General features: G+C 44.0%; 1 protein-coding gene across 4 annotated transcripts in view; it reads right to left on the reverse strand.

The window, feature by feature from the left end:
- DENND5B (DENN domain containing 5B) overlaps positions 1–19,747 on the reverse strand; it is a 113,854-nt gene extending 94,107 nt beyond the window's left edge. For all 4 annotated transcript variants that reach the window (XM_027658907.1, XM_027658904.1, XM_027658897.1 and 1 more), the window contains exon 1: positions 19,624–19,747. In XM_027658907.1, the coding sequence (XP_027514708.1) occupies positions 19,624–19,735 (112 nt within the window). In that variant the 5' untranslated portion in view covers positions 19,736–19,747. The remainder of the gene's footprint in view (positions 1–19,623) is intronic.
- Between the last annotated feature and the right edge of the window lie 6,251 nt (positions 19,748–25,998).

A 25,998-nucleotide genomic window follows, 5' to 3' on the forward strand; every position in this document is an offset into this window, starting at 1 on the left:
CACGTGTATCGGTACACATACACACAGAATTCCCCATGATTTGGAAAAAGAACAGCCTCCACTACCCTCAGCCTCCCAGGCACTGTGCATCTTTGCTGTAAGGATTTTTGACAGTGTTGGAAAACTATCTGACTTTCAGCATCACCAAGTCATCACTTCCATTTGATAATCTTTTTTTGCTTTATAACCTAGAAAAACCATCAGGTCTATTACCAGTATTGCATATTTCTTAGGCCACAGACTTCTCCTTACCTACAAATTTCTGCCAGTTTGCTTTTCCAAACAGTAGTCTATATTCCAGTTTTAGTGTGCATTTTAACCTCAAGCTTTGTATCTGGGCTATTTTAATGCAGCTCATTAAATAAAAACAAAACTTAAAAGATAACCTTAAGTTAGGAAAAGGCTTGCATTCATTACCTTCTATTCTTCATACACACAACCCCCCCAACACTATTCAATGCACTTGAGAGTCACTTCCTCTGGGTCCCACAGAAGCACACACCGTGGTCCTTAATCCAGGGTAGGAATCTCACACACCCAAAGAGGCACACCCATGACCACAGACAAACTACATCACTCTTCCTCTGACTGCATGCAATTCCCCCTTTTTATCAGAACTTCATACTAATCAGCATTTTGGATAGCACATTCAGAAAGCTCTCATTCCAGGACTGGGAACACAAACTCAGCAGAGATCCTGCCCATTCTCACAAGGAAGTTATATAGTCTTCTGTCTTGCTTGGCTGGTTGACACTTGGCTTGTTTCTCAGAGGCATCTCAAATACATTCAAATATTATATTTAAGTATACCTAAATAACTTGAAGTCTCTGCCTTTTTTACCTTCAGAACTTTGAAGAACTGGCATTTATCCTGAACTAAAGCAACATGCATTTGACAAGGTTATTAAAACCACCTTCCTGCTCAGGCTTGAGCCTGTGCCCTCCAACTTCCTTCTCCACCTCAATGTATCTTCCTCCAATTGAAATCACTGTTACAGCAGATGAGGTTTATCAGGTTTATCAAACAAAAACAGCAGCTCCTACATCCACAGCTCCAAATGAACTCAGATGAAAGGCATTCATTTGCACACCACTCCTCTCCTTCCTGATTAAAGTAACAACTAATTTGGTAGGATGTTAGTCCCCCACTATCCCACTAGACAGGCTGAAACCACTCAGAGCTGAACTGGTTCAGAACCATCCAACTGTACATATAAATGACTGCAGCTTTCATAGCCAATGCTTTCATTGCCCTGTACAAATAACACATTTCTTCCAGTAGACTGCAGGAAAGCCAGAACATAAAGCTCCTTGGGACCTACAGTCAATGCCACACCAAGGACTAAAATTTAGGATTTAGACTCCTCTATTATAACCCTTATTCTTCCAGACACAAATAATGCTTCTATATAATGGGATGTGAAAAATCCTGGCTTCCTCTTGCAGCTCCCAAGTAATCTCAGTTTTCCTTCTCCACAGAGAAGGAATCAGATGCAGAAGGTATCAGATCAGATGCATTCTCTGGAGCACGGCCTGCGCAGGCGCCCGCCTGGGCGGTGCTGAGTGCACACACAGACTTCCACAAGGAAGAAAATCCCTGTGGTGGTAAACAGTGCTGCCTGCAGTACACAACTCATTTCTGTGTGTTGGATACATGCCAAATGTCCCAAATTGACTCAGGAGGAGGAAATGACCCACCACCACCACCAGGTCAAGAAGGCATTTCAGCGCTGACTTTCCAGTTCACACAGCATTTGCTCAGCATTTTTCATCACTTCTCTGTAGCTTTGAATGCTGCTGAGTAGCAAAGGCAGGGGTTGAAACTGCTATGCCAGGGCTTGTTCCAGCTTGGCACATTCAATTAAATGCAGCAGAAAAAGTTCTCCTCTGATAGAGCCAAAGATTCTTTGGCTAAACCAACTAAATCAAGCGTTATTTCTACAAATGATGATTCCACCATTTTTGTCCTTGCTTTTCAGTAGTTTCAGTAGTTTATTCTCTACTGCTCCTCCTTTCCTTTTTTTTCTTTTTTTTCTTTTCCTTTTTCTTCTAAAGTGTAGAAAATACAAAGACTACACAAAAAAGGAAAGATACAGAAGGTCATACAGCTACCACTTCAATAAGCTCGATAGCTCCCAAGGAGCAGTATAGAGATGCCGCCAAAAGCTTGGAGTCCCCAAATGGACCATAAAGAGGATGTCCAAAGCTTGGAGTCCCCAAATGGACTATAAAGCCAATGTTGGCTTCTCATACTCAATACTCATTTTAAATATAATGATAACACAACTATCTAGAGGTACTCGATGCAAATTTTTCTTAAACAAAACTCTTTCAATTTTTTATCTGCTCCTCTTAAGCTAATGGTTGCACTTCTGTGAAGCTTGTTGTGTTACCCCACATTTTAGTGAAAAGAGAGTCAAGAGAATCTCAGATTTGAAAATTTAAAGTTGACTGCATGAAAATGATGGGCTTCCTCAAGCATAATTCCAAGGGTGCCACATAGGTGTTTGGACTTGACGCCACAGCACTGCTGCACCTTACAGGAGACAAGAAGTTTTTCTACTGCTTTAAAGGAGTTTAGAGGTAGCTGGATGGGCTGACTCCCAGCACATATATTTGATGGCTGAACTGTCATCACACGTCTCCAAAGAAAATCACTAACATCAGCTATCCCAAGCTGGCTAAATTACACGGCAGGACCTGACTAGCCATTGGCAAACTATTTAAATTCCACAAAATGCCTAGCACTAGGAGCCTGTATCAATAGAGGCAGCCTATCAGTGTTTAGACTGCCTACTATATACCAGCTCTCCTCTTTATGTAAGAGCTGGGTACACTCTCATTTAAATTAATCCCATTGGCCAGGAATGCTGCTTCCCTGGGCCCTTATCTGTAGTATATTCCAGCCTTCACAGGAAAATTTGGCAGAGGGGTAAGCTATCAGCTCCTGCAGCAAAAAGCTTGGCACAGAACCAGGCTACCACATCAAAGGCAGTCGTTTTATTCCTTTAATTCCCTCAAAAAAGTTTCCTCTTTTCACAGCTGCCCACACAGTAGAAAAGCCCTCATTGCTCGAGCAGTGCTGGCTCAGGCACAGCACTGTGAGGAAAGCCAGGGCACGGAATCAGAGCTGGTCATGCTTCTGGCCAGCTGATGGCTTTGTTTCCATCTGCCAAGCAGCAGGCAGGGCAGGCAAGCCAGCGAGCCCCTTCTCCCATGCCAGCCCCCAGCACCAAGACACTTGCCAAGGCTGGGAGCAAATTTGGAGAAAAGGTAATTCCAGTAACAGCCAGAAACACAGCACTCAGGCAACGAGAGCACGAGTCCCCAGGCAGCTTTGCCAGCTTTCTGATCATCACTGGCAAATGCTGGTTTGCAGGAGAGTGCTGAGATGCCTGGGATGTTTGCAGCGGCAGGACTTGGGCTGCTCTGTTTGGGGCCATTGCCACCACAGTCTTAATGTGACATTCAGCAGCAGCAAATTAACTCTTCTCAACAAGGGGAGCACTGCACTTCCAGCCCCATTTTCAGTGATGCTCATGTGTATCTGCATATCTGCACAGCTACTGCAGCCACACCAGTCACTCCCCTTAATAAAAGGGAGAAATGCACCACAAAAGCATTAGGAAGCACTGCACACACATGCACCAGCTCCGGGTACTGCATCAGGAGAGTAACAGCCCAAATAAACGGGCAGGACTGGATGGCAAGCCAGGACGTCTTTATCAGTTCTCGGGGTCCTGTTCATCTCCAGCTGGAAAGAACAAAACTGCAGAGGCTTTACTCGTTATTTTTGCTAAGTCCTGCAGCAGGATGTCTTCCTGCCCTCCAGACCTGGACTGCGCAGCTCTATGCTTCCTCCAGCAGTTATACATAGAAACAATCCATTAACAGTCAGGTTAACACACGGCACAAATAGATCATACTTGTCAGCATGTCTAAACCCTACAGGTCAGATGGCCACTTTATTTAAGAGACTCTGCAGCAGGCTCATGGCAGGAAATCAGGACTTTTCAGTCTGGATTATAGGAGTAGAATATGATCAACTAGTTTTTACCACTGTTATTAAAACAGCACGGGACAAAATTCTGCAGAATCACAGAATCAATTAGGAGGGAAAAGACCTCTAAGATCATGGAGTCCGACGTATGACCTAACACCACCTTGGCAACTTCAGCACAAGTAAAAAAAAAAAAAAAAAAAAAATCAAATGAAAGCTGAACATTATTTCTTCTCCAATCTGTGTCTTGCATGCTTATGTAGCAGAATAAAGGCAAACAACCTGAATGTGGCCAGATGTTGCATTTCAGAGAGCTTGGGTGGGGGTTGGAGAAAAGAATAGGACCCACTCTGGGGATCAGTACATGCATTCTAAAATACAAATATTTTAGAAGACATCAACACATCACTAATGTTATTTGTATGTTCATCTTGCCTGAGGGAGATCCTGCTATTAATAAACTGTGCTTAGTTTTGAAATTAAAAGCTCAAATACAAAGGCTCAGCAGCTCTCAAGAAAAAGACCCACAACTTTTTCAGCATGCAAGCTGCATCCCTTCTCTATAAAAACTTGCTTTTAGAAACAGATGGCAGCCTGCAAGACCTACAAATCCTTTGTCTGGAGTGGCAAACTAGGCCCTATTGCCCATCAAAGTCAACCATCACATTGTGAAGCACTGACCCTAACAAATCCATTATGTTTCTTTCTACCACAATGCTAAACCAGACAAAATGAGTCAGACTTAATAGGAAAGGGTGAGGGATTTTAAATCCCTTTACCCCCATCCCCACAAAAATAACGACAAAGGGGAGAGTCCCTGTCGACCCTTCACTGCCAAGCCCTGCCATGAGGGTTGCCTGTTTGGGCCAGGCTGCCCGAAGGAGGATGGATTTGGGGTTGAAGCATTTCTGTGGCGCTGTGGAATGGCTTTGAAATCAGCACACTATGTCAGTCAAAAGCGAATATCCTGAGCAGGAAAGAAAGGCCCTTATGCTGGCTGAATAATTAGGTCTGATGCGCTTTGTAGCTCCTCGGCCTCCCCTCCCAGTTCTGCTAAAGTGCTGTGCAGATACACAACACAGAGAAGGGAAAAGCTCTTCACAGGTACTGCAGGGAAGAGAATATAATGTTTTTTCTCCTCTGTCAGCTGAATACAGAAAATGTAAAAAAAATAGGAGCTCATATCAAAGGACTGCTGCCTTCAGCCAAGGGAAAAAACAACAGAGAAGCCTGCTGAGGTGATGACGGACGAGGCAGTGGTGTGGAAAAGACCAAAAAGCCTTTTCCCTGCTATGGGTATTTGGTGCATCTTGACACACAAAAGGAAACACCCATCACTGGTACTGTCAGCAGACACCTCCCAGCAAGGAATACTTTTATCAAAGAAAAAAAAAAAAAATCTCTCTCAGTAACAGTGGGTGAGTTTATGAACAATCCAACTGCTTTCATCTTGCATATCTAAAACTAAGATACAACAAAAGAGTCAAAGTCCTCAGAGCAACAGTTTGGATGGATTCTTCACACTCTCAGAGAAATTGCTTCCCACCCCACTCCTTTACTGGTTTTCTTCAGCATAAAACAATCTCTCAAGGACATGGCAACAACGACGCTGAAATTCAAAGCACTGAGATCAAACACACGAAGCTGACGCTCATTACGGCTAAATTATGTCACCTATCCGAAGGCCCAAGCTTATTATTTAAGACAATACAACAGTCATTAATCACAGCCATTGTGCATTGCTCCAAAGGCGTCTAGAAAGCTAAAGAATACAACAGAGATTTATTATACTATGGTGCCAGATTTAATTACATGGTTTTCTCCTCAGCATCTCGCCACTTGTAGTTCACCACCTGTTTGCACCAGAGGACCAGAAATAAAGACATGCTGGCCCTTGAGGCCAGGCACGCAAGAGAGGGCTTGTGCTGTGCTCTTCTATGGCTGTTGTAGCACAAGACCAGTGGGCCAAGAGAACAGACCGTTTTGGGGGAAGCTGGCAAGCAAATCACTTGTGTAGGGCTATTGTTTCTCTTGTGAAGTTTTACATTTCCAGTTCCTTTTCACATACATTTACAAGCAGAAGAAGTACACTGTTGAGCCCATGGGCAAGGAGAAACAGCTCGCCGTCTTCTTCCTAGAGCTGCAACGCAAAGATTCGTGCCCTCACCACCACAACAATGTATTTAAGCAGTATGTCTGTCTGCTGGCAGCCTTCTGAGTTTGCATTTTCTTCTATAAATATTTAATGTAGAAGAACTGTTCATGTTACCCACTTTGCCCGAAGTGTTTTGACAGCCATGCTCACCACATGACAATGATGCTCTATTTAACACCGCAGCTGCAGACAGGAGGATTTGGTTTCAGTTTTACACAATATTGCGAAACTGATGACCTCCTACAAAATAAACCAGATAATACCTTTTTAAGGAGTATAATTTAAATGCATTAGCAAGACAATTGTCACTAAGCCACTGCAAGAAAGAAAAACATGAATTTAATTCCTGAATTAAAAGTTTGCTTAAATTTAGCTGCAATTTCTTTTTTATTAAACATACTCAGATAGTGAAAATAAAAGACAATCTAGCCTGCAAAAGCTAAGTAACCTCCTGAAATGGTTTCTCTTAAACCTAGAACAATTTCCAAATTTTCTGAACCACAAATTATCACCAGCCTCAGAGATCTCTACACACGTTTGCCAACTAGTTAATTGAATATACTCAAAAGACAGCAACAGCTTAGTGAACTGCTTGGCTGGACCCACGAGAGGTTTGATCCCAACCTCTCTCTAACATACAAAGACTCAGCATGGTCTGGCAGCAACTAACCAAGAGTCAGTCACATCTGAAGCTCACAACATTTTTCAGATAGAGAAAGTTCAGGGAAACAAAAAAAGACATAAATAACCTGGCTGGTCAAACCCACACAAATAGCTCTGCTACTGTCAGTGATGTGGAAAGGCACTTTTAATACTCTCACTTCAATGTGGAATCAGTTAAGCACTGTTTGGAAAAAGATATAGAGGTAACTTAAGAAAGAGAAACTGAGTCAGCAATGTTTATCCTTTCCGATGTCCCTCCCAGCTCCCAGGAGTAGTCTCAGTTACCCAGGGGCTCATTAATCCATTCATCTATTACAAGCTTGCTGGAAGCATGGAGGGATGCCACTTTGGTATGAGCAGATTAATCAAGCATAGATTGCCAGCCTTCCACTGCAAGGCAATGCCATCTCCTTCTAAGCCATTTCTGCAGGCAGATCCAGCTGAATATTGTAATTTACTTCCAAGACAACTCATAAATGCAAAGTGATTAGCCAGCCCTTGCAGCACCTTTTACTGGAGTTACTCAAAATTTAATGCACTTAATACAGTTTTATGACTCCTTATGCATCATTATCACTTTAATACATCTGAATACAGATCTTGGTTCTTACCAATATTATCAGAAAGGTCAGAATAGCATTTTAAAACAATAAAGCATAAGGATAAGTCAGTTTGGTTTTAAATGTGGGAAGGCGGAAGAAAGAAAAAGGAAGTAAAGAAGCCTCTTCCCCACCACGTTCTGCTGCTGTATCTCCCATTCAGTGCATTTTGAAACAATACAGAAGCATTTTTTCAGAGACACATCTCTGGATGCAATAGCACCAACACAGCCAAGCTCCTACATCCTTTCACTGAGCTCCAGGAAGGACTTGGACCCTGCAAAATCTTAGAATTGCTATTTATTGCCAAACGTAGCTTTGCTCCCATTGTCTGTTATCACATTGTAGGAGCTGAAACTGAGCAAGAAAGACTAAGCACAATGGCATTAACACACTGTACGGTTTCACAGGCATGGGTGAATAGCACTAGGAATTATGTGACAGGATGCCAGGACAGAAATCGTGGTCCTCTCACCTGGAGCTCCTTTTGCTCACACAAGCCTGTGAGCTCCGATCTTTCTTCCTTCCCCCTCAGCACCATGAGTTACCTCCATTCCCAAACCCACCAGATGGGCAGAAGGCAACGCTCGCTCTGCTCGGATCCCAGCTCTGAGGCTGCCAATTAGCCTGCCGGGATACCCACATGGAGGGGGCCTCTCTTGCTTTAGAAAGTGCTGTTGCTTTTCCAGCAGCCTTTGTATTATTGGAAGGTTAATTAGGATCTCTGCTCTAGTTGCAGGGACTTCACCAAAAAAACATACCCTATCTTTCCCGTTTTCATCTCTGACAAAATTAAATTGACCTGTGGGCTCAGAAGGTGGTAGATAAGGATACGGTTTGGTTTGGGGGGTCGTTTTTTTGACTTTTTTTAATAAAAAGGAAACAAGTCTAGTGCAATCATGTTATCAAATCACACAACCTGAGTTTTGAGTGTGATAACACTACACTATTAACAACACAGCTGGTCTCCTGCTTACCGCCAGCTTCCCTTTTGAGTTATTCAGTGCACCACAAGCAACCCTGGGTCACAGTCAGAAGTCATAGTCACGAAGAGCTGACAAAATATTAACTAATAACCAAAACCTAATACAGATTTTGAATTGCAAATAGCTTTCAGATCGTTACCACCATCAAATATGAGCTATATCTCGGACACTGCAATGTGATAGTTGCTCTGAGCAATTCACTCTCCGCATTGGGACAGACCTAAATCTGCGCCTTTTCTCTCTGGCTCCTGGACAAACGCCTCTCCCAGCGCTAGCACAGACCTGCAGGCGAGGAGCATGAATGCATCCAGGCCCCCAAGACGAGATGTTTTCCCATTCTTATTCCCGCCGAAAGCACAAGAGCTGAACTAATCGGGTCCCCGAGCTCCTGGGTCACAGCCAGGGCACCCGCGCCAGGGACCTCAGCTCTTTCTCACCTGCTGACAGGGACAAAGCAGGGCTGAGGGGTCCCCAGCTCATTAAGGCAGAGTTTTCATGGGAAGTTCAGTCCACATTAAGCTGGAGGGACTTTTTTGGGAGGTTGTTTTTTTTAACAGCGTGTTAGACTGAGCAATTTGCAACAGGGCTCTTTCTTTCCTCACTCAACTTCTCACCCTATGAGTAGCTCTGAGTAGAAAGAACAAAGACACGGGCATAGAAACAACTAAATTATTACCCAGAACTGTTGTTGTGCAAGTTAACATCTCTCATCACCATTCCCCTTCTGCTAAGTGCAACATCAGATCGCAGCTACAGCTGCCTCACCCTATGCAGATGTTCATATTGACACAGCAAAAAAATTATTACTTAATAGCATTCCTTACACTGTGATTCTTCAACTCTTAGTCACTCTCCAATTTGAGACAGAAACGCTAGACTACACATTCCTACTTGAATTAAGAGTCAAACAACATCTGCTATTCACACTCACTAACGCCAGAAAGAGTTAACGTATTTGCAAATGCCAGTAAAATAAACCTGTCTTGAATAGCACCATCTTGGGAAAAGGCTAAACACCTAATCCATCCATGCTGAATAGCTACTATCCTGATTTTCAGAGATATAAATATTCTACCTTAATAGATTTATAACAATAGGCATTATAGACAAATGCTGACAACACAAAAGGGGTGCACTAGAGACATTGTAGTACCGTTCTTCCTGGCCTTGATATTCTTGCAGTGTTTACAAGGCAGAATGTACAGCAGAATACACCCTTAATGCCTTTGTGACAGAGTACACATCTACCAACAGTCATTTTACAAAACACCTGGTAGTTTTTAAGCATTTAATCTTCACATCTTCACAAAATTTTAAGAGATCAGGTGTTTTTGGTGATTTGTTGGTTTTGTTTGGATGTTTTTGGTTTGGTTTGATATGTTTTAAATAAAAAGCAGGGATTCTTCCCCAAACACTTGGTGTTGGGTATTTTCAAACACTTATACTGTAAGAATAAACAAAGTGAGAAAGCACAAAATCTACATTACAAAGAGTCCTATTCCAGAAACAGTGCAGCAGCACTTCATCTCTCCCATACCAGCCATCATCACAGCTGAAAAGTCTGTGTTAACAGAGCTGTTGTTTTGTTTTTAAGCATAAAATTGTTCTTAATTTTAAATTCATGTCACAGTATGGTACAGCATAAAACAAACAAGAATATCAAGTGGGAATACTGATGGAGAAATAGTATTGTGTGAGTAACTAACTCATCAGCAAATCCTCCCCTCCCTCAACAAAACAAAACAAAAAAAAAGCCAAATATTTGCTCAATTGCATATTGCATTCTTTGCTCAAATACTTCATAATTTGAACTCAGAAAAACAAATCTTGATTCTCTTTCCTGAGTACCTCATGAGAAACCAGAGGGCCCAGCAGAAGGTATTAACACCACCTGACTGGATTAACCTCAGCAGCAACTTGGAGAAAAAGGTAGGAGAGGTGGGCTACTAAATCAGTGATTTGGATCCTCCAGACAGCATCCAGGTCAGTGAGAACACAGGCTGCAGAAGCCATCAGACACGTGAAATCAGTGTAAGCAATACCTATTTGGACCATGACAGCAGCATCCTCTCCCAGCAGGCTCCAGCTGCATCCCAAACATTGGTCAGTCCAAAGCAGACTGCTTGGCCCATTTGATCAATATTTCATTGAGGAATCACCAGCTCAGTGAGCGCTTGGTTTCATAGTTTCATTACAAATTGCTCAGCCCTCTTATCTTTCAGTCACAGGAGACTTGAAACACCTCTGACACTTGGGCAGCCTCGTGTGAGGAGCATCCGTGGTGATACGTGATTTTTTCCTTGTAACTATAGTTACTGCTAACACAGGTAACAGGGCATCGCATCGCGTGCCAGCGCATGCCAGCCCGTTTGTACATGGAAATAGCTATGCATGGAAATGAGCAGAGGCTTATATAGATGCTAAGGGGAAAATGCAAATTTATACAAATAATTTCAGTCATCCGTGAAAAGCAGCAGCCACTACACACCCATGACAGTTGAGCTTTGCTTTTTTTTTTTTTTAATCCTATCATTGTTTACACAGAATGGTGTTTCAGATTAAGCCCCCTTACCCTTCCACATGTTAGTCCTTAACATGACAAGAGAATACCAAGAAAGGGGTGGACAGAGAATTCTTCCAGCTTTCACGTTGTGCAACCTACCACTCACACAGTTTCAAAGCACGATTTTACTCCATTTGATATAAAGCTTTGGTGTTGTTTTTGGTTTTTTTAATTGCTAGATTAAAAGATCCCAGAATTATTATTGCAATTAGATGAATAAAGTGACTGTAAAGCAAAGTCAAATTCATGCTCCAAGGAGGAGGGGGGGTGCTCTCACTCTCCAAGACTGACATATTTAAATATTGCCTCAACACAAAACAAGAACTGCTGACATTTTTGTATGAAATTGTGAAGGTTGTTCTCCAGCAAGAGAACAAGTTTTCTTTGCAGATCCACAAAAAAACCAGACCCATCCCCCCCATATATTCTACTAAGAGTTAATTTTTATACTATCACTTGAAGCACTAAGATCACTAAGATCCAGCAAAGTCCTTCAAAACAAATCAGACTATATATTAGCAAGGAAATACTCTTTTTATGTCACTCTTTAAACATCTGTTTGGATGTTCCAATGTTATTTTTCATGGATTGGGTAGGTAGATGGAGGTAGAAGCTAAACCTCACACCTCAAAAGAGCATGACTTGCTTCATGTTTTCAGCCAGGCACCTTCACTGAGCCTAGGACACCCTAATGAAAGAACTCTCAGATAAGCTATAATGATCAGACTGCTGATTAAAGTTCTTTGACTCCAAATAAGAAGCACAAATGGAGTTGTTTATATTTTCATCTTGTAATGTAACAGAAGCTTCTTCCAGCCATGCCAGTATCTGACACCTCAGCAGTCTGCCACACATCAGCCATCTCCATAGTATGTTTCTTTTACTATGATGACCCATCACCATCTTTTCCCTAATTACTTTCTGAGATTATCAATATGGCTAACATGACCAAAACACCACAGTGAAGGTCTACTGTTTCCTGACCAAATTTGGTTGTCCTCAATGCAACTTTTCCTACCATACGTACTTTTGCTATTTTCTGGTCAAGAGATAGATAATGAAAAAAAAAAAAAAAGAAAAAAAACTGTAGGTTATTTACACTCATGAACTTTATGTAGGTTCGCATATTTTGACTACAGCAATTCCTCTCCATACACACAAGAGGTGGCTGAACAAGCTACCTGTCATCTTCTTCCCACTTATAGAAGTGGTGTATATGATCTCAAGTAGCACAGCCAAACACCACAGCATTAACTACATCAAAGTGCATGTACTGTTTGTTTGGGGTTTTTTTCCTCCTTCATTCACATTTCTCCTTGACTCCAGCCCTGACTGCAACAGACCAGCAACTGCAGTGGGGAGCAGTGTGCCAGCCACATATCCAGCATCAGCCCACGCAGAGGCTTTACAGGCTGTACACTTGCCAGCATGTTTCAGGGACGAGCTGGCATTAAGGACAACTTGATTAGTCCCTGACAAGCGGGTGAAAGAAGGCAGGCAGGAGAGGCCTCCTGACACCCTTGTTCTGCTGGCTTACTTGCAGCCCAGCCCCTCCCAAAGCAGCTCGTTTTGGAGTTATTCCTGTGTCAAGCTCTGCACTGGCACAGGAGAGCTGTGGGCAGGGTGTCAGGGCACTGGCACAGCTCCTGCAGCACTGGGAAATGGCTCTGGAGAGGACACGGGAAAACAGCCGAGCAGAGAAATCAATACTGGAGTCACACACGGCCCTGAGCAATTTGACATATTTATGGTTACTGCTCTTCCAGTCTCAGAGGGGTGTGTATTGCCTTCCCCCAGATGCCACCATCCCCCAGCACCCTGAGGACCAGGGCAGAGATGGACGTCAACACAGGAATCTCTCTGCTGGCAACAGGCACCTTCACATAAGGCTCAAAATCACCATCTCCGTACCCTCCCTCCCAGCACCCAGCCGTGGGGTGAGGCCTGATCTGGCACTGCTGGGCTCTCCAGGAGGTGCACACCTTTGCCTTTCAGTGCTCTTTGCCCGAGGCAGGTGGCTGCAGTCCCGGGGACCCCGTCCCTCCCCAGCCACTGCACCGCTAAGCCACCAGGATGGGGCCAGCACTGACTTCAGGCTGATGCGCAGGAACAAGATTAGGGCTGGATTTAGGTCGTTCTTATAAAGGACAGCAGCTCAGCCATTCTGCCCGCCAGCGCTTTGATTACTACTGCAGTTTACACTATGTGAAGGAAAAAGGCTACCTACTGCAATGTTAACAGAGCAGGTGCTGGGTTGTCACTGAAAAAACCCTTCACATACACTATCACACCTTCCTCATCTGTGCTACTGCAACAGCCACTGGCAGCAAAACAGCCTCTGAGCATGCAAGAGGCTTTAGTCCTTCTAAGTGGAAATTAAAACATCAGCTTATCTGGCAAACAAAGTACAAGAAATTCTCTTTGGTTTAGCATTAGTGAGCCAGTGCTATTGATAGGAATAATGATGTTTTTCCAACCCAATCAATACCTTATTTTCAAAGGAATACAGTATAAAAACCTTAGATGAAGGTAAATGTATAACAGAATAGTCACACCACGGCTGGGGGAGCATTTGAATCCAGTGCTTCTCTGGCATATATAAAGATAGAGAATGAAAGTACTATTACTAAAATATAAGAATACACCACAGCCATTACCAATTTCAGAAATAGTCTGTAATCCAAGTGAGCAAGAAAGTTACTCCTTATTAAAGGTTATTGCAACTGGAGATCATAGTTGTCAATAATATTGACAATTCTTTATAAAAAGCACTGTTTCCTTTGGCTGTAGTTCCTCTGGCTGAAAAAGTCCTCCCACAGGAGCTAAATCTTCAATGTATAATTCAGACATTTTTTTTTAAATAAAATAAAAATCTTTGTGGTATTACAATGGAATTCTGGTTTTCCTCAGTAGTAAAAAAAAAAAAAAAAAAAGAAAAAAAAACCAAAACAAAATTAAGAATAAACCATTACAGCAACTATCCATGCCACCACCTTTAAAGACGTAGAAGAGAGCAGAAACATATTTCTATTTCAGCATCAAGTCAAGGTTGTCCAGAAGCAGCAATTATCTCCATACTTCTTTAACTAGAAAAGCAACATTTTGTGTATGCAGAATAAGATTTGGTTTCACATGAACAAAATATTAACCCAGTTTAGATTTTTATCAAACGGGTTTTCTAAATATATACTATGACAATTCACAGAAAAACGACAGTTACTTCAATAATGCAGCTACTCCATCCATCCCTGATCCACAAGATTTATTTTTTTTCAAAAGTCAGAAGACTTAGTGCTGTCTTTGAGCATCACTTCTTAAGAGGGGTGGCGAAATGCTTGAATTCCATCACTCCAACTAGCCCCCCAATGACCAGAAATCCTAAGCAATCTACATCAACTGCTTCTGAGGAGCAAGTCGAGTTTTGTTAAGTTCTACAGCATAAGCCATCTCTGCCTCCACTTGTACCACTCTTGTCCACATCCAGGCTACTTAACCCAGACAATTCTTCCAAAAATGCTTTGTGCAAATCTGGACTGTACTTAAAAATGAAAAGCAAAACTCCCACAGCCTGCTTTTCCTTTCTGTCAGCTGAGTAAGTCATTAAGAGGAATCACAACTGTTCAGATATTCCTCAGTAAAGGGAGATTTCTCAGTCTATTTCCAGTGAACTAGGAACAAACCCAATTGCCTATTTTCAGAAAAGCCATGCGCACAAGACGTTGTATCGCTGTAGTAGTGCCACCAAGTTTTCTGGCAGAGCACTTTGTGTGCTGACTTGGCACAAAGGAAGCACGATGGAGAATGGTGCAGGATGTGGGGAGACTCTGCAATGAGCGAGCACGCGGGTGCCAGGCACACACAAGGACAGAAAAGTCTTTTAGCTTACTAAAAATAAGAGCCTACTAGATAAGAAAGTCAGCCAGACTGCAATATGCCTTGTTTGGATTTTAACATTTCACTGGGGAGAAATTAGTTACCAGTATCTGGATATTTGTAGGGAAACAGTATGAGGTAGAAGTAGTGTTTATTTTCTCCAAGACATTCAGCAGTTCCAATGAGCATGAACAGTAAGCACTCTCAGCTTTGCTGATCATAAAAAAAAATAATTTGATCTTAAAAGTAGAGTAATGAAGCTCTCTGCAGTTTTAAAGTATACATTGAATGGGACAATAAGACAGTGAATCTTTATGCAATGGTCAAAACTAGACAGTGTAAAATACATTTGCTAGACAAGATACAATAACTACAATGTCTCCTCACCGCAACCATAGTCTTGAGGTAATATTTTACAGTTCATGTGTGGAAAAAAAGCTATAAAACTTTTCATATCACACAGCAAGAAGGCTACCACAACTCCACCAGTATTCATGTTCTAAGACACAGTAAGCAGCATCCAATACGGCCCTTCAGGCCCCAGTTCCCGAGTTGGCTTCTGACACCTTTTCTTCCTCCAAACTGCTCCACCAACAGCACCCTCAACAAAGCACAGACCAGTCCTTCCACTGCGGAACAAAACACTCATCCCTAATTCTGTGCTTTCCTCCAGAGCACTAAGTTACTTCCCCAATAAAAGATATTTAATTTTATTTTTAATTGAGTCATGTGTATTCTGGATTTTTTCCAAATTGTAGTTTGTGACACACTAATGAAATACTACAAAATTTAACTTGCTCTCAAAGCAAAAGGCGAAGGCTGCTACAGCTAGAATAATCTTGTGCCTTGTAGACACGCTTATAAAGTTTATACAGTATGACAAAATATTTGATAGAAACAATTTAATGAATAATTAGGTCTTTCTGTTAAATGCAATGTTAAATATTTACTTTAACGGATTCATTTAAGCGCATAAAATTCCAAGGCTGATAGTCTCAAAACGGCTTTACCTGGGAACAGATAGGCATGTAGAGGAAAGTGAACTGAAATTTATTTTTCATCAGCCTTGAGTATGAGAGAAAAGCTCCCTTCATTCTATTTTAGTGGAGTTCAACAGGGCACTGAAACCAACACTGAAATTTTCACACTTTTCAAGGTATTTCACATCAAATACCCTGCTTTTTTTTATGACCTCTCCAACTATTAAGTGCCAAAAAATCCTTAGTTAGTTTCCTTTCCTCTCAGAAGTCCCTAGAAATTGGCATGTTTTTTCCCTTCATCCTTGACCAAGAGCTTTGTGACAGTGTCACAAGTGTTTTGACAACATCATAATCTATATGCAACTTCACTGAGTGTTTGGATACACTACCAAGCTGAGCAATAGGTAAACAGCTTTTAACTTCTCAAATTAATTCACTTAAAAACCCCAAATCAGCCATATGAAAAGCCAGCTGCGGAGCAAGTTGTTAAAAAAAAACCTAGGAAAATCTGTACAAGAAGACATCATACATGCAAAAGAAAAAAAATAATCTAAGCAAAATGAACCATCTGCTTGGTGGAAAATTCTCATCTACCAAACTTATTTTAAGCACTGAGCATCCAGTGGAACAAGAACTATAGAGCAAGTTACTCTTCCTTAAAAGCATGTCAAAACCTTACACAACTTTAAAACCTTGATTTTATTTAATTTTTCTGGACAGACCTATCAACCCTACAAGATGAATTAAAAAGGCAGCTCTTTGCCCTGCCTTCAAGAGTATCACTGAAACATTTCACTTCATGTCTGATGCGGTTGATGAGGATTTTTGGTGGGTTTTTTGTTCGTTTGTTTTAACTGCAGAGAGTTTTTATGGAAAATGATTTTTGGTTTAAGCCATCAGGCAAGGAAAGCCTCCACGCAGGGGTGAGTCCTGGGCTGTCCTCAGCAAAGAGAGGGCACAGGTCAGGGAGCTCCCAGATGACGCCAGAGGTGAGTCACCGGCAGCTCCACGAAACACCGTGTGCCCCAGGGAGCTGCCTGTGTCTCAGAGGATCACCAAATACATCTGAAAGCTGAAAATCCCTCGAGGATTTTCTAACTTCTGCTGCTCTGTTCACAGGAGAGGCCCTGGGGCCTCCAGGGTGGCAGAAGAGCTCCTCTTGTCTCTTCTCATTCCCCTTTGCTCAGCCCCAACGCAGCTCCACTCAGTCAGACCTGGGCTGAGCAAGGCCCTTTGTGTACACTGGCTGCTAAGGGATTCACAGATTTGGAGATAAGCAGGTTCTTGATGACTTTTTTTTTTTGCTAAACTGGGGATGATCTGTGCAGCAGCTTAAGTCACAGCCACTTTTCACTGATGCCGTGACTTACCTCAACAAGCTCTTTAAGCACAGGGATAGCAAGACTTAGCTATCCCAGCTACATAACTCAAAACTGAAAGAACAGCATCATTTCTTTCTACAAAACATTTTAAGAACATTTTCAGAAAGAATAGCCTTCATCTGTGGGTTTCCTGTGATACAACAGACTTTCTGTTCCCTCAAGCTTCTTTCTCCCCACCCATTCCGGCAATGAATTCAATCCTAGCAGCTTGGTGCTTGAAACCTGTAACACAGATTTGTAGGTGGGTTCTCACTACTGCCTGCCTACAGTGGCATTAGTACTCCCCAGGCTTTAACAGAAATGTTTTCTCAGCTATATCTCAAACCAGAGTTATTTTTTTCATGGCTGCATTATATTCGTGGCTCCCAGTACTCCCTGTTCCTCCCCAGCATTTCCCACTGTTGAGCTCCCAGCTGATAGCAGAAAGCTCCTGTCACGAGTCCCTAAAAATACGACATTGCTCAGTGGCAATATTAAGTCCCATCATATTTCTGTTACTCCACTTCTTCCTCTATCATATTCCAACCCCCCCTAGGTATTAAGAATGCCTCCCAAAGTGGCATTTCCAAAAATGTTTGTATGCACAAATCATCCTGCTGGACCTTGCCACTTACAAAGTCACTGCTTTAAAAACAACTACTTTTGGTAATTTCTCTTTGAAATCATTCATAGCTGCATTACATGCCAAAATGTCTTTCTTTTACTGAAAAATTAAGAAGGAGATGCCTTTTGCTTTGTGTTGCTGGAGCAGTTCAGCTAAACCTACCGAATGACCACGAAAGATGAGCCCCATAGTTGAGGCACTACACTGCATGAACCCACCACACCCAGGCTGTCCCTGAGCAGCGCTCCCCAAGAACACACCTGTCCATCTCCCTGGGGAATGGTGCAAAAAAATCAGCAAGAGACCAGTTTGAGAGTCTGGGTACTCATCAGGGAAGGCACAGCCTCCCAGCCAACACGGCTTTAAAAACAGTTTCTTTTTGGATAGAAGAGTTAGAGCTGACTCAAACTTTACGTAGCTGAAACCCCAGTAGATCATATCATGCAAATCAAACCCTGTACACCATCAGCTGGGAGATGGTGATGAGCCAAGAGTTTTCTACTAAAAGCAGCGAAACTGAAAACATATAACTGCAGTCACTAGAACATGTAAAAAACTCCCAAACCAAGAGATTAAAGCACATTTGGCTAATGCTTCAGCTTGGAGATCCTGAGGTTACCTCCAGTGTGCACTCACTGCAAAGGGTAGAGATTTAGATAAAGTGCATTAAGATAAACCTCCTTGGAAAGTCAGGTATGTGCATCCACCCCTTTTACAGATGACAAAAACATGAACTTCAACCAGTGTACATTGATCAGTGATGTAGATCATCAAGTCTTTGTCTTGCACAACCTGACGGCAAGGTACTTCCTGATGCAATAGCTGCAGAGACCTCACCAGGCTCCCGCAGCCAGGATCTCATGGCCAGGCAGAGGTGCTCGCTGTGACAGTACAGCTGCCTCCAATTTGAGCCAGGTACAGCTCAATCGACTGCAGTGCAAACGCACAGGAATGGTCAAACACAGGCACCTGAGCACTTCCAAATTGGTAAGATCATGACGAAACGTTTAGCTTCCATGCAATTAAGCCCTGCTATTAAGCCTGAAGTCAATCGAATTTTATATGTAGAAACCTGACTTAGTTTCTTTTACATAAACAAAAGTGACATTGAGGAAGAACTGCTGCCTTATGCCAACATAATCGGCTCATATACAGCCATGAACCCACCAAAAATAAACGTTTTAGAAAATGTGTTAGATCCTATAGCAATAATTTTGTTCTCTGATTCCGTAACAATTTTGGGGTGGTGGGGGATGGAAGGATGCAGGAGGACTATTTCTGAACAGACATAAAATGTGAATAAACCGGCATAATAAAGATGCGATTCCATTAATTTATTCAGTTCTTCCCAGATCCCTCCCCCTCCTTTCCAGTGCAGATAGAGAAGAAAATGCATCTGCCCCGACAGAAAGCTCGGTCATTCGGCTCCCTCCAATTCCATAACCCTCGGTACCCTTCTCCCGTCAGTCGCACCCTGACGGCCACGGTTGGGCCGAGAGCGGGCGAAGGCTGCGTGTCCCCCGCCACCAACCGGGCACCGGGGCCAGCGGCGGGTCGGCGGAGCCCGGCCTGCGGGGGAGGGCGCATCCCGGCAGGAGCTGCCCTCGGGGGGGATGCTCCGCCAGCCCCTCCGGGAGGATGCTTTATCCTTCAAAGTCGCGCCCTCCCCGCGGCTCCCACCGCCGCGGCGACCCTCTCCTCCCCTCGCCCCCCTCCCTCCTCGCGGGGCGCAGACATTTTGAAGCCGCGCATCCCCAAAGCCCGGCGGAGCCGCGGCCGTGCGGGCGCGGGCGGAGGCCTCCCGGCGGCGGCGCTCACCTGCCAGCTCGTCGGGCTCCAGCCCGCTCTCCGCGTCGATGCCGCACAGCACGAAGTAGTGGGCGAAGCGGCAGGGCGCCGCGCCCGGCCCGGGGGCGCCGCTCCCGCTCATCCCGCCCGTTCCCGGCGGCGGCTCCCGGCGGCAGCAGCGCGGCTCGGGCCGCTCACGGCGCGCCGCCCCCCATCCCCGGCGGGGCCGCGCAGGCGGGCGGGCACCGAGAGGCAGCGGCTCCGGCGGGCGGGCACCGGCGGCCCCGCTGTCAGCTGAGCGGGGCGGGGACGGGCGGGAGGTGCCGCACTGCCGGACCGCCCCCGCGGGGCATTTAAACCCTGCGTGGCCTCTCCCCCCCCCCGCCCCGCGCCTTAGCCGGGCATTCCCGGCGCGTGGGGTGCGGGAGAGCCCCCGGCGGCTTTGTCGCGCGTTTTATCCGCAATCCTCGGGATACGCGATTAAAGCTTAATCTTCCTTCCTCCATCCCCCACCCCACCCCGGGTGCGAGCGGGGGAGGTTGGCTTTATTTAAATAAAAAAGGAGACGGTGCCACTTCCTATCGGGAATGTCTTTGGCCCCCCCAGGAGGGAGCTCCCGGAGCTCCGCTGCCGGAATGGGCCGAGTCCCGCCCGGCTCTCCGGCTGCGCTGAGCGCTTCCTGCGGGAATCCTGCCGGGGGAAACGGCTGCTGCTTCTCCCCATCCGAACGTCGAAGCAACAACCACCGCCCGCAGCGGATGGCTTTTTGTGCGTGCTCCATCCCCGCTCCCAGACGGATGTCGCCCGTATCACGCTAGTTTGTAGGACGGAGAGCTATTTCTTCTCTACCCGCGCTTCCTTTCACATCAAAACCCTAAAATGTCGCTTAGTTCCCAGTTCATTTAAGATTTACTAGCCGTTCTGCCGCGTCCAGGAAGAAATCAGCGTTATTTTACTCGTATTGCTAAAACCCCTCTCTTTAGGATCAACCGATGCCAAAGTACTTGCAGCTCTCACCGGGAGCGGCTCCTATTTTTAAAGGGGCAGAGATGATTCTTTTGAAGTTCTAAGATTTTCGTCTCCAAAGGGATGAGATCCATGCATATGTCAGATAATTCTGACATCTGTATATCGTAAGGAAGTTGTTGGTAGAATTCAATATGCACTTTCATCTTTTTCTGTTTCATCTGTTTACTAGTCTTGGTCCATGCTGTCTGTAATAATTACAATCTCATCCTTTGCTTACTGTGGACTCCTATGACCCCTTTCATTTAACTCCTAGCAGAGTGAATCACATCTCTTCCTTTTATGATTTACAATCGTCCTTGTTCAACAAGGATAAGGAAATGCCAACAAGGAACCTGTTATTTCATCCAGTATGTGTTGTTTTATGGAGGTACATGGAGTAACTATTCCTACCTAGAGGCCACCTAGGTCAACTTCTCTCTCTCTTCGTTCCTTCAAATTAACAAGTTTTATGCTCTTTTACTTCTCAGCTTCCTGTAGTGTTCTACTGACAGCAGACAAGGACTAAGCAATTTTCTCACGTTCCAATTTAAAAAAAATAGAAGAAGATGGGTCCTCTATCACAATCACCAATTCTTGTAGTTGCAGCACTCAGGAACAACCTGAACCTTGCTAGATCCACAGAGAAATTTTACAGGAGACAAGTCATTGTCTCGACTTTGCACTGTGAGCTACATTGTTTTGTTTAATTTGGTTTGTTTATTAACTCATATGTATTTGCTTATTCAGCTGTAAGTCAGATGATAAGAGCTTGACAAGTCAGTCTCTGACTCTCATTCAAACCCAATTGCTCTTACTGTGGAGAAGTACCCTCTTGTTCTGTTATTGTAGGCTGGTTTTTCTGAGGCCCAATGGCATGGGTGTCTCCAGGCAGTCTGAGACAGAGGCTTCACCAGCCTCTCTGAAGGATGTATGAGTTAAGACTGCTTCTAAGATTAACCCAAAATTCAGTACAGTGGTTCTGACCTTTTCACCTTAAGTAGCAGGTAGTTCTAGGTTGCTTTGGTTTAGGTGTCTTCTATACAGGACAGTATTTTTGCTTGAATAAAGTTCAGTGCACAGACACCTGTGCACTCACCTGTATCTCAATAAAATCAATAGTACGTACAGCATTAAACAAGAGGATAAAGCACAACACATGGGATTGGAGGTATAAAATCTAATAAACTCACTGTGAGGTTGAGCTCCCACTCCTCTATGTACAGGTCCCACAGACACTCTTATGGGAATGTTGGGGGGGAAGTGATTTCTTCTTCTAAGACAACTGGTCTTCTGGGCACAAATGTCATCCTAATGAGACCACTCAGGTCTGCTGAGCAGTGCCACCAGACCCAGCCGTGCCTGGGCTCTAGTAAGTTGTGTTATGTCCCTGGATTTTTTTCATCTAAACCCTTCCATCTAACTTGTTCCAGTCTTTCCCTCCAAGCTGGTCTAGCTTTAGATACTACATGCTGCCTTTGGGTAGCTCTTCTTCACTCTCATGGGTTTTTTTCCCTTCATCCTGGCTCTCATTCCAAGGAATCAGTGGCTCTTTTGAGATTTTAGCAGTGAAATTAGGCTTGAAAGTTAACTCACTGGACAGCAACTGCAATTATAACAAAACTTTTCCAAGCTCAACTGCAGGATTTTAGTTACATTAAGTTACATTTCTTCCTGCCCAATGTCAATACTTTCCTTCATTCCAGGAGGTGAACTGGATACCAATCTACAGCTGTTTTTTCATTTGTCTTCTTTCACTTTCCAGATACACTCATGTCACCACAAAGTGGACAGAAACCCAACCAAGCCCATTGTAAGCCACTTCCCCCTTGTATCTGGGCTTAAACAACTGCTCCCAGGAAAAGCAGCAGAGGTGTCTGCTTTGGCTGGAGCAAACCTGCCCAGCAGAGCAGAGGTGGCTGAGTTGTGTTGCATGCAGCACCCAGGAACGCCTTGTGCCCACTCAAGTTCTGTTGTGCCATGAAGTTTTCCCACATCAGGTGTGCAAGCAGAACACAATGGCACCTCTCTCTCAATATAAATTTGGTTCAGGTTTCCCTCTCCTTAACCTCTCAGTGAGTCTTCGTTCCTCAGAACCTGTGTAGTTTAAATTGGGTCAAATGCTAACAAGCCTGTCAGCCCCCCCTGCCCTTAGGATCTGCCATAAAAGATCAGACTACGGGCCCATCAAGCCCTTTGTCCTACTTCTGCAAGGAAGCCAATGGTCAGGCTTCAGAGAGGTGAAAAAAGCCTGCTATTTAAAGGTTAGGTCCCCTCTCCTTGCTGTGACACTTGCTTCACTTTTTATTTTCTTCAACATTCTTCAATGAATTGGAAATCATGCTGCTGGTGATGGGTTGCTCACTCCTCCACACAGCTCTACAACTCCCTGTAGAAGATCTTTCACAAGCTGCCAAGACACACTGATTTTTTCCATTGAAAACCTCTCCTGTTTTGCTCTAGTATCTATGGGGTCATGAGATCCTGTAGGGTGGAAGGAAGGAAAACCACTAAGATGCAATATGAATGTTTGTAATGCTTAGAACATTTTGACTTTTGGCTGACTTTCAGTTGAGCAGTTCACAGTGTTGTCAGCTACTTCATAAGGAGCTGGGTGTGATTAGTCATCAAAGAGAAATGGGAGTAAGGAGGGGTTAAGGATAGACTGTAAGACCAAAATTTAAGTTGTGCTGGCACAAAGTGCAGAAAAGCCTATAGCAGAAGTTAGAAAAACAACAGCAGAAGATTTTATAGAGAGGTTCATAGAGAAAGCAATTTTCATTCTCTGAGCTTATACAAGAAGACTACTTAAAACGTGGAAAAGGTATTGGCTGCCTTAGGGTCTAAAACCAAATAAACCAGATCGCGAGCCATAGAGCATAAAGCGAAGAACATTTCCTCCAGCCCAGTTCATTGTTGCTTAGAAAGAAGACACTGCAGGCACATAGTCTAATATTTAATCAAATTGTAATACCATTAAAATAAGTAGCTCATCTTTTATACTGGCCTCATATCTATAAAGATTGAGCTTGAATAAAAGCACATGGCCTTCCTCTGTCACATTGTGTAATTATTATTCATACAGCAGACTTACAGATAACAAAGTAAAAGATAACTACTTTCTGGCATCTTGGCCATAGGACCTCTGAAGCTTTGGTGATTCATAATTCAAAGTTTTTAAATCTCTAATTCCCTATTGTAGCCCATTGTGTTTTCTTAATTTTATGTACATTCATTGTACAAATGCCCTTGCATTGCAAACACATATAGATGCATTCCACTCCTATCTGCTCCCCAGGAGAATCCTTGGGGGAGAGGTTTCATGAGGCAACTGAAATTATTCAATAGTTTACTGCACTTTCTTCCCTCCTCCCTCCTGAGACTGACCCTATGTCCCTGCTGCTTTCTTCACAAACAAGTCTGTAGCCTTGTCTGCCTCTCCTGAGTGCACCCAAAGCACCATCAGAAAACAGATCCCAAAACATAGGCAGGGATGGAACTACGTTGCTCATTTTCATTCACATCGTTGTTGTGCTGCAAACCAGACTTCACAGCATGCAGCTTATCCATCTGCTGAGGAGGCACCTCCACTTCAGGTCTGGCCTCATCTCTGGCCTTTTAGACCTCCCTTCAGACTCAATCAGCTTTCTCAGCGTCTTGGAAGGGAGAAGTAGCAACAACACCTCAGACAGACAGGGCACACAGACTTTGAACACCACCTCAGAAATGACTCCTAGGAAAGTCCTGCTGTTGCCATGCCTGCTTTCTGGAGGTGTGTGTCCTTTGCCACCCTGCCTTTTCCTCTTCATGTGTTCAATGGCACAGTGTGGCAAACATCTGTGGTAACTCCTGTCATTTCACTCCACTTCTTCCTGTGATTCTATAGTGAGTTTGCAAGATGCACCTCCTCCTGCTGAGCAACTGATTAGGTGAGGGCTTCCTGCAATCCTCCCCCTCCTCCTATGAAGTCAGGAGAAGGATCATATGCAACCATTACCTTTTGTATGATTCAGTGCCAAGACTGAGGTCAAAGACCATATTTTACTCAGAGTAAGGTACACTTTCTGCTCTTTGGATGTAGAAGACACACATACTGTTCCCACTGCTACCGAGATAAAACCTAATCAGCAAAGCATGCTGCTTGGATAAATCACTAGCATGTCATGCATTAATGGAGGTGTTGTGCTGGGACCATCAAGCTAAAGCACCTACACAGAGATTTCCATCCATCTCTGACAGCATCACTCACTTGCTGCATGACCTTGGCCAAATTGCTCATAATCTGACTTTGCAGAAACACCAGCCACCCTTTCGGAAATCAGGTCAGTACACTCCCTGTGCTTCAACTGCCCTCAGGAAAAGAAAGCAAATACTGCCTCTTCTCTGCCTGAACATCTGCCAGGCACAAAGCTCTATTGTTCCCTCAGCCAGCCCGATGGTGTTGCATCAGGAGGCAGATGCACCTCTACACAGGCAGCAGCTCTGACGCCGAGTCCTTCTGGCCCTCGCGTCCCAACACCATCATCTGCTGACAGATGCCTTTCACACCGGGCCTGGGATGAGGTGGATATTCAGTGAGGACAGCAAACTGCTGCTCTTCATTTTGAAATAATTTTTGCTGTCTGCTGAAGGTGTTTTTTTCCCTGCCTCTAAACTCCAGTTCCTCTGTTTTCAGTGCTCCAGGACCCCAGCACTGAAGTCTGCTTGGGAAAGATCCAAGAAGGTAGAAGAGTCTTGCAATATAACATACCTGCCCATGTAAAGCATGAGGAAAGGGCTGTGGCCTTCTTTTTAAACCACTAGAGCTTCAAAGGCACATATTCTGCCAAGGAAAAAGGCATGAGGAGATCCTGGTGAGCTGCTTGGACCATATGCCCACAGCAATATTGTCTACAGTGGCAGGGGTTCAGGCGCAGCTGTGTCAGTGGTCTGTGCTCCCAGTCAGATGATCTCTGGCACTGGGAAAGCTTCCAGAGAAGATGTATTCATGCTGTCACATCTACCTGAGTAATGGCATTTTGTTCAAAGCCTACTCACAAATATTGCTTTCCTTTATCTCGGCTTCCAAAAATCAGGTAGTCCCATGTCTGCCAATATCAGTGGGAGTGTGAACCAACCCCACAATTTTACCATGCACTCTGGACAAAATCTGTCCATGAACAGCAGGTAATCTCTTCCTCAAAACGCCTTTGGCCTCTGTACAAATGTAATTAGAGTCTGATTTCAACTTCCCTTTGAAGCCTTATTCAGTAAGAAGTGCCAGACACCCTGCATCTACATTACAATGCATCCTAGCACACTTGAAAGCCCAAGGGCATGCTAAAGAAATCTAAATCCACCAAATCCATAGCCAATATACAACATGCAATCAAGGACAGATGTTTCCTGCAATGAATATGC

This window comes from Corapipo altera, unplaced genomic scaffold, assembly GCF_003945725.1.
Source record: "Corapipo altera isolate COAL_440 unplaced genomic scaffold, ASM394572v1 1, whole genome shotgun sequence".
NCBI classification, from domain to species: Eukaryota; Metazoa; Chordata; class Aves; order Passeriformes; family Pipridae; genus Corapipo; species Corapipo altera.